The 13,654-nt window shown below is 33.5% G+C and overlaps 1 protein-coding gene across 5 annotated transcripts in view; it reads left to right on the top strand.

Moving 5' to 3' along the window:
• Nucleotides 1–13,654, top strand: part of NEDD4 (NEDD4 E3 ubiquitin protein ligase) — a 113,087-nt gene that overhangs the window by 87,451 nt on the left and 11,982 nt on the right. For all 5 annotated transcript variants that reach the window (XM_051980705.1, XM_051980704.1, XM_051980702.1 and 2 more), the window contains 6 exons: nt 8,083–8,312; nt 8,823–8,944; nt 9,032–9,102; nt 9,801–9,896; nt 10,205–10,278; nt 12,874–12,934. In XM_051980705.1, the coding sequence (XP_051836665.1) occupies nt 8,083–8,312; nt 8,823–8,944; nt 9,032–9,102; nt 9,801–9,896; nt 10,205–10,278; nt 12,874–12,934 (654 nt within the window). The remainder of the gene's footprint in view (nt 1–8,082; nt 8,313–8,822; nt 8,945–9,031; nt 9,103–9,800; nt 9,897–10,204; nt 10,279–12,873; nt 12,935–13,654) is intronic.

The following is a 13,654-nucleotide window of genomic DNA, read 5'->3' as shown; positions in this document are numbered from 1 at the left end:
CCAAAAAGATCATAAAAAAGGGAAAAGGACCTACATGTGCAAAAATATTTAAAGCAGCCCTTTCTTTGGTGGTAAAGAATTTTCCAATTCAGTGGATCAGTGGATGACAATCAGAATATGGCTGAATAAGTTATGGTATTTGAAAGTAATGGCATATTGTTCTATAAGAAATGATGAGTAGGCTGATTTCAGAAAAGCATAGAAAGACTTACATGAATTGATGTTCAGTGAGGTGAACTGAACCAGGAAAACATTGTACACAGTAGCTGCAAGATTGGATGATGATCAACTGTGATTGATTTAGTTAGAGAGAAAGAGACAAAAAGAAAAAGGAAGACAAAGAAAAAGAGAGAGAGAGACAGAGAGAACTTTGAAAGTTTGTTTAAAAGGTGAAATGTTAATTTCTAAGACTTCTGTCCATGAGGACACAGTTCCAGCTCTCAGAGCTTATATTTAGCTAGGTAGAGTACAGGGAACAACAAGAAGCACACAAATAAGTAAATATAAAATGTTTCAAGAAGGAAAAAATTCTAGCAGCTGAGAACAAATTCATGGGACGTAGAATGAAATGGTGGGTCAGAGAAAAAAGCCTCATGTAGAAGTAGTGCTTGAGTTGTGCCTTGAAGAAAATTAGATGTTCCAAGAAGCAGGAGTGAGAATGAAGACCATTCCAGACAGGACGGGGTTACTGTGCAACTTCTTGTGAGACAGCAGAAAACCAAATATCTATGTATGAGGGAAGCACCTAGCAGGCCAGATTGTTGGAAATTAAGATATGGAGTAGAATAATGTGAAAAAAAAAAAAAAAAACAACAACAGTAGATGAAAGTCTGATTGTGGAAGGACTTAAGTGGCAGATGGAAAAATCTGTAGTTTATCCTAGAACCAGTAGGGAATTTTGCACTTTAGAAATATTAGATTGATGATTGGCAAGAGGAGAGGCTGGAAGCAGGGAGACCAGTTAGGTAAACTGCAGTAGTCCAAGTGAGCGATGATGAGAGCCTGAGTTGTAGAATCTATGTGAATGGAGATTAGAGAATAGTTGTAATAAATGTTGTGAACTGATTGAATAGAGGAAGTGAGAGAATAAAAATTCAGGTATGACTAAGATTGCATATCTATATAACTGGAGGATGTGTGGTGTCCTCAACAGAGACAGGGGGATTTGAAAGAGCCTCATCTGGAAGAGCAACACAGTGATTTCCATTTTGGATTTGTTGAGTTTGAGATGCCTACAGGACATCCTTGTGAGGTACCTCAGTATGTAGATTTAGAATATAAAGATTTCTGTATATAAAGATGATAATTGGAAGTCTGAGAAACAGCAAGATCACTGTGAAAGAAGAGAAGAGGGCCTAGGACAGTCTTAAGAACTCCCACACTAATGAGCAAGAGAAGGATGATGATTGAGGAAAAGAGAATGAAAAGGATTGTTCAGATAATCAGGCAAATCAAAAGAAGGTAGTGTCAAAGAAAACATTTTTTAAAAATGAGCACAGGGGACAACCATTCCTATTCATTTCTGCCCATACCTAACTTTTCGTCTGGCACCATTATAGAAGCAAATACAGAAACCAGAAACCCCAAAATTAGTATTAGAGCTAGAGATTGAGTTAGTTTAGGGTTTAACTGCAGAACTTCAAAGAGGTCATTCATTCAATCAGTAAACATTTATTAAGTGCCTTCCATGTGTCCCAGATGGAGATAAAAAGAAAGGCTAAAAGGCAGTTCCTGCTCACAGTCTAATGGGAAAGACCATAAAGTAAACAGATATATACAAAATAAATAGGAAATAAATAAGAGAGGTACTAGAATTAAGAGGGACTGAGAAAGTGGGCCTTTCAGGGGAATTTAAAGGCAGTCAGGAAGCCAGGTGGTAGAGATGATGAGGGAGAGTATTCCAGGGAACAGCCAGAGGCGTTGCTCAGAACCAAAGATATAGCATATCTTAATTGTGGAATGACTAGGAAGCCAATGTCCCCAGATCAAAGAGTACATGAGAGGATGTGGAGTAAAAGGGAGAAGGGCATTTGACCACTATAGCATAGGGAATTGACCAGTTGATAAGGGTTTCTATCCTCTAAGATACTGAGATGATTAAGCATAGTTTCAAGCCTCTCTGTTTCTAATTCTAGTCTGGGAGTTTCATCCTAAAGTAAAGGGTTGAGGCTCACCTAGAAAATATTTTGAACATTACAGAAATATGCAGTTCCCAGTCTTTGAGTCCTGGAAGCAGTGGTTCTCCCTAATACTTTTCATGCACTGAGGCTAGTAATTTATAATAACTTAAAGCTTTCCCTCAGACCAGGCCCTCTTTTACTCACTGTGCTTATGAGTATTATATAGGTAGAAGAAAGCCAGTTGGGTCTCTGCTTTGGCCAAGAGACAGGGGGAAAAGAAAGGCTCTTGAGAACTTTAGGTCTAAGCAGTGTTCTCAACTTCAAAAGTCAAACTATACGACCTATTGACATTATTGAGGTAGCCTTCAAGGTTCTGAGACTGAAGTAGCCAGAGCAGAGTCTTCCCATCCCCTCTGAAGCTCTTGAGAGATCAAAAAGCCCTGGGGTAGACAACTTAGAAGCCCAGAGGAAGCAGCATCAATCTGTAAGCCATTGTAGTACTCAGACATATCTGCCACATCCTAAGTCTCTGAAACACCCCAAAGATGAAGCATTCTGAATCTCAAAGATTCAAGAGGGCTTAATCCTATGAGGTGAAGTTTAGTTCCCCAACCCAGGTGGCCCAGAGCAAGACAAAGCAGAGTTGAACCTCCCTCCCAGTCCAAAAACACAGAAAAGTATGGAATCTGGCCTTGGCCTTCAGCCTCAATTCAGAAGATAACATTACAGAGTTGAATACATTAAAGAAAATACTAACCAAAATAAAAACGTTATAGATCTAGAGATCTCCATAAAGGATCAGATGATTCTAGAAGTTGTCTAATCAATAACTTAAAAGGAAAAAAATAGATGTTCCATGAACTACATGAATAGCTAGAAATGAAGCAAAAGATAAAAGTAAAATGAAAGTGCTAAAGAATTGCAAGAAAAAACCCTTAAACAGAAAAGTGGTAATAGAACTGACTCAAGTAATGGAGTCCTTGAAAACTAGAATAGAGCAAATAGAAATCAATGATTCCATGAAATAGCAAGATATATTAGAACAAAGTCAAAACATTGAAAAAAGGGAGAAAATGTTAGGTATTATCTGTCTAAAACAACTAATCTTGGAAACGTCATGGAGAGAAAATTTAAGACTCATTGATTAAACTCCCTGAAAATCATGGTTTTTTTGGGTTTGTTTTTGTTTTTGTTAAGACTAGACACTATATTTCAAGAAGTCAAGCGAAAACTATTCTGTTCTATTAGAACAGGAGGACAAAGTGAAGAAAGAATTCACCCATTACTTTCTGAAAGAAACACCAAAGAGAAAAATCCCATGAATGTCAGAGCCAAAAATCCAAATTTCCCATATCAAAGAACAATTATTACAGAGAGCCATATAAAAGCAATTGAAATGCCACAGAACTGTAAGCTAGACCATATAAAACTGGAGGCTTGGGTTAAAAACAAGAAGATATCTTGGAAAACAATATTCCAGGAGGTAAAAGACATAGGCTTACAACAAAATTACTATGCAAAACTGACCTTTGATATGGACTTTGAAACTTTTCTGATGAAATCTGAGCTAAGAACATTAACATGCAAATATAAGAGTCAAGAGAAATTTAGGTAAATTTATCAGCAATTGGAAGGGGTTCTATGAAAAATAAAGTAGTGCTAACTTTTAGTGGGGGAAACAAGAAACAAGAACTTTATACTTTCTAAGACAAGCAAGAGGTATGGAATGAAAACTCCTGGTTTTATCTACAGTCCTCTTTTGTGTTTTATGTCTATAAAAAAGTGTGTGTGTGTGTGTGTGTGTGTGTGTGTGCATATATGGATTTTAAATTCTGAACTTAAAAAGTGAAGGGGAATAAGTCTGGAACGTTAGACACTGCTGAGGAGAACAAACTCAGACAAGGCTTCACAGAGGAAATAAAAAGGATGTTACTGATTTCCTGGGAGGCTGGCTTACAAAAGGAGAATTACAAAAATCAAAAAAACCCAAACAAACAAACAAATAAAAACTATTCCTTTTTCACATTACTCATTCTTTGTGGACATTTTTGCTATTTTCTACTCCTATTTTAAGCAGATTAATTTTTTTTGAATTACAATATCAGAACTTAAGATTCTGATTAATTTAAGATTAAGAATTTAAGAGGTTTGAGCTGATTTGATCTTTTCCAGTTTTTATGTATTGTTAAACTGTAATTTGGGAATTTTTAAGAAACAAATTGTATCTGTCATATGAATAAGATTTGATTAGAGGAATTAGAGTTGAATAAACTGATACGAATAATACATAAAAAAGAGATTGGCCATGGTCAGATTCAAATAGCTTAAAGGTGACTGTGTTTATTTTATTTGTTTCAGCCTTAGTGTCCTTTTATTTTATTTTCCCTTTCATCTCCTCTGCTGCACTCCCTTTCCTGGAGAGGAGAAAGAGGAGTGGGGGAATAGAGGAGGAAGGTGAAAGAAAAGAAAAACAGAATCCTCATAATAAACATACCTATGTAAAACAAATTTCTACATTGGACACATTCAAAAATATATGTCTCATTCTGAATCTTGAATCCATTAGTTCACTCTCCATTTCACCATTCACATAATGAGAAAGACATGAACTCAAAATATTTTATGTGAATAGCATTTCAAAACTGAAAAAGATAAAAATCTATTACGTGCATCCACAGTGTGCCACCTAGTGTCCAGTGTACTAAAATACAGTTTTTGTTACCCTTTTCATTTCTATTAAGTTGCAGAAGTGACGGGGGAAAATATTTGTATTTCTGCTAATTGCCGTCATGTCTTTCTTATGTATATAGTAGGTTTGGCTTTACTAGAAGCCTGATCATCTTTTTCATGTGGTGGCATGATTTTGATAGTAACTTTTTTTTTTTTTTTACAGTATTGGTATCTCCCAGAAAGTTGCAGGGGACATATTCATATTTAAAATATTGTTAGGCAATGTATGGATTTATTTTGCTCTACTATACATGTTTATAACCAGGGTTTTATTTTTCCTACTGGCTTATTGTGGGAGAGAGGGGGGAGAAAGTTGAGAGGAAGACAAGGCATATGTTTCTTTGAAAAAAATTGGAAATAAAAAAATTGCAAGCAAGCTTTCAAATATATTTATGTAAAATTTAAATCTTTAAATCTCTATAGAGAACCTTAATTTCCCAAAATTTTGTGATATGCAAAGAAAGAATTAGAAATTCAGGAAAGAATTGTTAGATTAATATAGAATGATAAGAGTTCACACTTTTATAGCACTTTACATTTTACAACTTACTCTTTTTATACCACTCAGTAAGATAAGTGGTAGAGATATTATCCCTAATTACAAATAGAGAAAGTGAAACTGTAACAGTGAGGTTAAGTGGCTTGTCTAAAACATAGCTTAGTATAAGTAGGAGCCAGGAGTCATCATCTCAGTTCATGCTCTTTCTGCCACATCAAAGTTCATATTTCAGAAAAGCATAGTAAAGTGAGCTAGAAGTGAAAGGGACCTTGTCAGTAAAGGCAGGTGAGAAGAAACCCAAACCTGACAGTGTCAACAGGCTTTGGCACAGAATACAAACAAGTGCTCTCAACAGACATATATAATTGACAACAGATTTTAAAGTTCATAAGGAAATTTATATTATTGCATTTGACACTGCCGCTCTGTGAAATAAGTATCGCATTTCTTATTGTTTTTCATTCCCAGATACGTAAGTTGAAATTTAGAGAGGTTGTGTCCATGGCTATGCAGCTGGCTGAGTTAGGATATAGATCAAGGGTTTCCAGATTCTGAGTCTGGTATCCTGTCCATTACACTATGCTTTCTCTCAGACGGAGAAAAGTGGGATGAGAAGGAACGAAAAGTATTTGAAAATTCCATGCCAGATTCCTCATTTTATAACAATGATATGATATCACTATTCTTTTCATCCAGCATTAAAACTTTATAGCAAAGTTTGACTTATTTCTCTAAACTCACAGGATCATTTTCTTTTATATCATTTTTCCCTTCAAATTTTTCTCTTTATTTTCTTTCAAATTTTCTCTTTATTATCCCTTCCTATTGCCAGCATCCTGATATGGCCTTCATTACCTTATACACCAAATATTGCAATACTGCTCTTATTGAGTCCAGTGTTTATTCATCTTAAAACTATCCTGAATACTAGTTTGAGACTCTTCCTAAAATAACAATTTGATCATGCTTATGCACTCATAGGGAAGGAGTGTATTTGTAAAAAATGATTAATTTAAAAATAAAAGACATCAATAAAACATTTAAAAAGCAAGAACAAAGCATAGTACATCTTCTACAGATTTAATCATATCTGAACTCATCTGAAAATTTGAGGTCCTTCTAAACCTAGATCCATTATTTATCCAACTTTCCTCTTACCATTATTTATTTTATAACCTCAGTTCCAGTCACTTTGATCCTCTCATTTTCTTTTGCACTTATATTTATTTCCTACTTGTTATCTTTGTTGCTGCTACTTTTCCTACATAAGATGACTTCTTTTGTTTCAACAATCCATATCCTATTCATCCTTCCATGCCTTCCTTCAAGACTATTTCCCTATAAAGCCTTTTCTGATATCTCCTACCCAAAATAAGTCTGTTCTCTAAAGTCATAGTTTTCAATGTCTAATTGACCCAGTTTAGCACTCAACTATTTACTGTTGCTTATTGTTCTGTAATTTTATCATATTTTTGTCATTCTTTTTTTTCCCCAACTGTATTGTAAGTTCCTTGAGAAATAAAAGCTTGCATTATTCAAAATACCTTTTACAGTGTTGAGTAAATAGGAAATAATTAAGACAAGTTGCAGCATGTCCATAGAAGAGCATCCAGGATGGTAAAGAGATAAAACATGTGATTTAAATATTGGTTGATGAATTTGGAATTTTTGTCCTGAGGAAGGACAAGACTTAAAGGTGGGAAAGAAAATTACAATTTTTTTCAAATCATACAAAGGATTATCACATGATGGAGTAGTATCATACTTACTCTTCTTGGTATCTGATGGAACAAAGAACAATAGGCAGGTATATTTTTGTTTAGTACAAGAATGAGTATAATAACAATTAAAGATGTCCAAAAATGAACTTCTTGTCAATGTTGTAAGTTCCTTATCACTGGAGTTGTTTAAGAAAGTACAAGTTAATTCTCTGTAATATTTTTTATCTGTTGAATTAGATCCCAGCTTCTTAAATTGTGGGTTGCAACCCCATATAGGGTCTCATGACTAAATGTGGAGGTCATAAAATTATGATTTATTATCAGTAAATGTTTGATTCATATACCTATTTTACATAGCTATATACCCAGAGTCACACACACACAAAAAAAATCTTGGGTGAAAATGGGAATTTTCTTGAGTGGAAAATTTCTTGAATGAAATGAGGTTGTGGGTAGGAAAAAAGTTTACTTGTTACAAATTAAACATTTACTGATAATAAATTATGAAGAAATTTGTTTTAAACAATTCTTTGTGATGTGAGCAAGAGCTGTAATCACCCATCCTGCTCTCACAGTCATATACAAATGTTGCCCTTAGACTGTCTTACTTGTATATCTAAAAAGTATACTTTCCTTCCATCTCACCATGTAGCTGGTCAGTAGACATGCATGAGTTTGTCTGGACAAGCACCCAGCCTAATTTCTCCTTTAATTCCTCCTTAATTTCCTAGACTTTGCCCCTACTTCCTTGCCTCTCTTCCCTCCAACTTTAAAGGGCCATCTTCACCTGAAAGATGTTGCTTACTCATATTTGTTTTAGCCCATGAGCTGTTTCACAACACATCACATGAGCTGACATTGTCTTCCTATCTGACTGGCTTAATATTAGCATTATGACTTACGCACAGGGTAGAAGAGAGCCCTAAATTATAATGAAATTCCATGGGTTGCAATATTATTTTCATATATATTTTAGCTTAAGTTAAAATTACTCTCTTTTCTGGATTTTCAGAATGACATTCCAAATCGATTTGAAATGAAACTTCGCCGCAATACAGTTCTTGAAGATTCTTACAGAAGAATCATAGCTGTGAAGAGAGCAGACTACCTTAAAGCGAGGCTATGGATTGAGTTTGATGGTGAAAAAGGATTAGATTATGGAGGAGTGGCCAGAGAATGGTTCTTCCTATTATCGAAAGAAATGTTTAACCCTTATTATGGGTTATTTGAATATTCTGCTACGTAAGTGCTGTTATAATAAATGAACAAAATAAAAATCACTATTCTAGTACCTTGGAGATTTCCAGATTAATAATGTTCTTATAATGGAATTAATTTTTTATAAAATACTTTACACAGTCACCATTTATCACTATTTTTAAAGGAACAATGATTTGAATTTCTAAGGTTGGTTACAATGGAAGCTTGATTTTGCTGGAAATTGACAATTTTTTTTATTACATCTACTATTAAAAACATTTTGCCATCATTTGTTAAGTTATCTTATTATGCATGAAAATCTTATATCCTTTTTGATCCAAGAAAAGAATGTGTCATGATAGGCCATGAAAGAAAAAAATGTGCAATAGAAACAATTTTAGAATTGGTCCACTCTTAAAAAAAAAAAACTGTTTAAACCCAACTATGGTTCTAATGGAAATAAAAATTGCTATAAAAACTTTCAGCATTATTTATCATTGTATCAGTAACTTTTAAAAGAGGGTGGTATTTAAAATATTATTTTCTTTATAGGGATAACTATACCTTGCAGATAAATCCAAATTCTGGATTGTGTAATGAAGATCATCTCTCCTACTTCAAGTTTATAGGCCGGGTAGCTGGAATGGCAGTTTATCATGGCAAACTTTTAGATGGTTAGTATTATTGGTAACTCCTAAGTTTTCAAAAAAATTTGTCATTCTTTCCATTTTATTAATAATTTTAAATCTCTTATTTGAAAGGTTTTTTTATTCGTCCATTTTACAAAATGATGTTGCATAAACCAATAACACTCCATGATATGGAATCTGTGGTAAGTATTTTAATTAATTTTGTCATTTGCAATTTAGGAACAGTGAAGTTTCAAAATAATTATAAATTTGAAATAGAAAGGGTTTTTTAGGGAGTTGGAGTTATTGGGGTTTTAAATTCCAAATACATTTGTTAACATGTTTCTTATTATGAATGGAATACATCTTTAAGATCAAAAATTAGGTTGTGATCCTTAAATTCAGTTCAACAAACTTTTGTTAAGAACTTACTAGGTACAAGACATGTTATAGAGAACTGAGACTATGAAGGTGAAAAACAATACCGTTCCTAGCCCTCAAAGAGGTTTCTTTTGAAAAGAGGGATATTATGTACACACAAATAAATACTATCTAAAGTAAGATGTTATCAAGGCCATAGGAGAGTCAAACAATTCTATAAGAAAATTTGAGGAGAAATTTCATCTGTGGAGGGAGCAGGGTAGGGATTGGCTAGGTCAAGAAAGCTTTTGTAGTTCAAATGGTACTTGACCTAGGCTTGAAAAAAAGAGAAATATTTCAATGAAGAATGGGCATTCCATGTGTGGAAGATAACCTACCTAGATGTACTGGGTTGGGAGAGTGAAAAACAAAGTAAGAAAATGGCTAATAGTCAAGTTTGAATAAAAAGTAGAGTTATAGAGGAGCAGTATATAACTTTTAAATATTCAATCTTTTAAATATTCAATCATTTGTCTTAAAGGACAGTGAATATTATAATTCACTAAGATGGATTCTTGAGAATGATCCAGCAGAACTTGACCTGAGGTTTACAGTTGATGAAGAACTCTTTGGGCAGGTTTGTAAATACTAACTAAATGAAACAATATGAATTATAAAATAAATATACAAAGGGTAAAAGATACATATGCTATACATTTCTGTATTCCATGGAATCTCCTTCCCCTGTACTTGATATCCTTTTCTTAAATGAAAAAAAGCTTTCTAGGACAAAATATTTTGTGACGTAACTTCTTTAACCTAACATCTTAAGTTTTGACTTTAAAAAATTAATTTAAAGTACTTTGATGTAGCTTAAAGTGCATATTTTGCCATCCGTTTTCTCACAAAATCAAATATATTTATTTATTCTATGTTTATTTTTAGACTCATCAACATGAATTAAAAAATGGTGGATCTGAAATAGTTGTTACCAATAAAAACAAAAAAGAATATATTCAGTAAGTATTTTGCTATTTCACATTAACAAATTGAACCACTCTACTACCATAATGTAAGCCCATTTCTTCTTATTTAATCCTTTGTTCACATGAGATATATCTGGTAGGTAACCTTGTAATAATTCTTCATGTACTTCAGTTATCCCTAACCTTCCTTTCTCTAAACTTCTCAACCAGATTCTTTTAATCTTTTCCCATAGTTTCTGAATTATTTTAGTTTTTCTACTTTGGATTCTCTTCATTTTTTCCACAAAATGTAGAAAGAGAAGTTTGACACAGTATTCTATCCTGAGCAATGTCTAGTGTAGGACATGATAGTACCATTCTCTGTTGTAGGCAGACATTTTGACATATTATAGTCAGTTTAAAGAACCCTACTTTACAAGGAACATTGGCAAATTAGAGCATTCCAAAGGAAAGTCTATAAACAGCATCATTTGAGGATTTATTGAGAAAATTATTAATAAAAAGAAAATCATAAAGAAGAGGTGAAGGAATCAAGAAAGGGGGAAGATAATGTAATGAGAGTTTTCCTAAAATACGTGAAAGGTTGTCACATAAAAGAACAATTCAGTTTATACTATGTAAATCAAAGAATTAAGGGCAACGAAGTGGCCTGGAGTCAAGAAGACTTCTTGGGAGTTCAATTAGGACCTTTACTAGCCTGGTAAATTTGGGCAATTCACATAATACTATTTGTTTTTGTTTCTTCATCTGTAAAGTGATCTGGAGAAGGAAATGGAAAACTGTTCTACTATCTTTGCCAAGAAAACTCCAAATGGGATCATAAAGAGTTAAAGCCAATTTAATAATCAATGAACAATAAAAATACAGATTTAGAAGTAGAAAAATGCATAGGAATTCTAAAAAAGGCAAATTTTGGTTCAATCAAAGAAGCAACTTTATAATTATTTTAACTCTGCATTATTTTTCACATAATTTCAGCTGAATTTTCCTAGTTTCTCATTCTCCAAACCTGACATTGTAATTTTACTTCTTTTTTTAGAACTATTGCCCAGCAGTCCTTCAAGGATCAGCTCAGGGATCACCTCCTTCCTATGGGAAGTTCTCCCTGATTCCTTTAGTTAATAGTTTTTTTTTTTCTGCATCCTCAAATCTTTCCTTTATATTTGCAAAAATGTTATATTCCCCTATTTGAATGCTTGCTTCTTGATGATAGGGACTCTTATAGATCTTCTCTCTGTATAGTAGGTATTTAATAAATGCCTATCCAATTTAATTAAATTATTAGAGCTGTTCAAAAAAGCATTTTTGTGAAGCAGTGAGCTACTAGATGTGCTAACGATGAGCTGGTCAAACAATTATTCAAATAGAGATTTCATCATCTGTCATAGATGCTATTGAGAGGATCCTTACCTTAGGCAGAGATTTGTACTAGATGACTTTTAAGGTTACTCTGAACTTTTTTTTTAATTTAATTTTATTTAATAATAACTTTGTATTGACAGAATCCATGCCAGGATAATTTTTACACAGCATTATCCCTTGCAATCACTTATGTTTCGTTTTTTCCCCTCCCTCCCGCCTCCCCTCCCCCCAAGATGGCAAGCAGTCCTATATTTGTTAAATATGTTGCAGTATATCCTAGATAAAATACACATTTGCAGAACCGAACAGTTCTCCCGCTGCACAGGGAGAATTGGATTCAGAAGGTAAAAATAACTCAGGAAGAAAATCAAAAATCAAATAGTTCACATTCATTTCCCAGTATTCCTTCTTTGGGTGTAGCTGTTTCTGTCCATCATTTATCCAGTGAAACTCAGTTAAGTCTCTTTGTCAGAGAAATCCACTTCCATCAGAATACATCCTCATACAATATCGTTGTCAAAGTGTATAATGATCTCCTGGTTCTGCTCATCTCACTTAGCATCAGTCCATGTAGGTCTCTCCAAGCCTCTCTGTATTCATCCTGCTGGTCATTCCTTACAGAGCAATAATATTCCATAACATTCATATACCACAATTTACCCAGCCATTCTCCAATTGATGGACATCCATTCATTTTCCAGTTTCTAGCCACTACAAACAGGGCTGCTACAAACATTTTGGCACATACAGGTCCCTTTCCCTTTTTTAGTATCTCTTTGGGGTATAAGCCCAATAGAAACACTGCTGGATCAAAGGGTATGCACAGTTTGATAACTTTTTGGGCATAATTCCAGATTGCTCTCCAGAATGACTGGATTCGTTCACAACTCCACCAACAATGCATCAGTGTCCCCGTTTTCCCGCATCCCCTCCAACATTCATCATTATTTTTTCCTGTCATCTTAGCCAATCTGACAGGTGTGTAGTGATATCTCAGAGTTGTCTTAGGTTACTCTGAACTTTTAAATATTCCATGATTCTAACAAAATGATTATTTCCTGATTTTTTTCATGCTCTGATTTTCTTACTATACATTCCCAGTATAGCATCGCTTTATAATCATAATACTATGTTACTTATTTGTAATAAGTTTGTAGCCTACTAAGATAATTAGGTATTTCCTTCTTGCTATATTCGCTTTCCATTCTTTACTGCATTAATTGACTTTTCATTGTAAAATACTGACGTTTTTACATTTTCATTTAGTCTTGTAATACAATGGCGATTTGTAAACCGAATCCAGAAGCAAATGTCTGCTTTTAAAGAGGTATTCATTTTACTTTCATCTGTTCTTCTAAAATTTCAAAATGCATCTTAAGTTTAATAATATTGGTCCTAATAATTCCCACAAGAATCAAGTAAATGTCTTAACTTTGTAATGTCTTTTTTAATATGAGAAAGTAACATTTTAGTTTAGATAATATACCATTATCTGGCAGAGAACAATGAGCAAGTAGTTTTTAAAGTTAATGTCTGTATATTTAACTATTTGTTATATTCTTGTTACTTCCTAAATGTGGAGTGGCATCTCTAACCTGAAGTTTCTTTTTATAGTACTTATTGATTTTTGTTGATATCTTTTGTTTTTATATCATCTAGATTTCCATCCCTCATTCCTTCCCAGAGAGCTTTCACTTAAAATAGAATTTTTACAAAAAAAAAAAAAAACACATTAAAATCAATCAACATTTTTAAAATTTGACATTGTATATAGATTTCCCACCTCTGCAAAGGAGTAAGGGAAGGTAGTGCTTCATATATTTCCATACTTCTCTCTGTTCTTCATATTTTATATTTCTTACAACAAAGTGATACTCCCTTATAGTTATATACTGTAATTTGTTTAACAATTCTTCAAATGATGAGCATATACTGTTATATGGAATATGGAAGTTCTTTGCTACCATAAAAAGTGCCCCTATAAATATTTTGGCATATCTAGAATTTTTATTTTTGTTAGTGGAATATATACCTAGCAATGACCTAT

Source organism: Antechinus flavipes, chromosome 2 (assembly GCF_016432865.1).
Source record: "Antechinus flavipes isolate AdamAnt ecotype Samford, QLD, Australia chromosome 2, AdamAnt_v2, whole genome shotgun sequence".
Taxonomy (NCBI): Eukaryota; Metazoa; Chordata; class Mammalia; order Dasyuromorphia; family Dasyuridae; genus Antechinus; species Antechinus flavipes.
The sequence above is the reverse complement of the archived record's forward strand: the minus strand, read 5'-3'. Positions and strand labels throughout refer to the sequence as shown.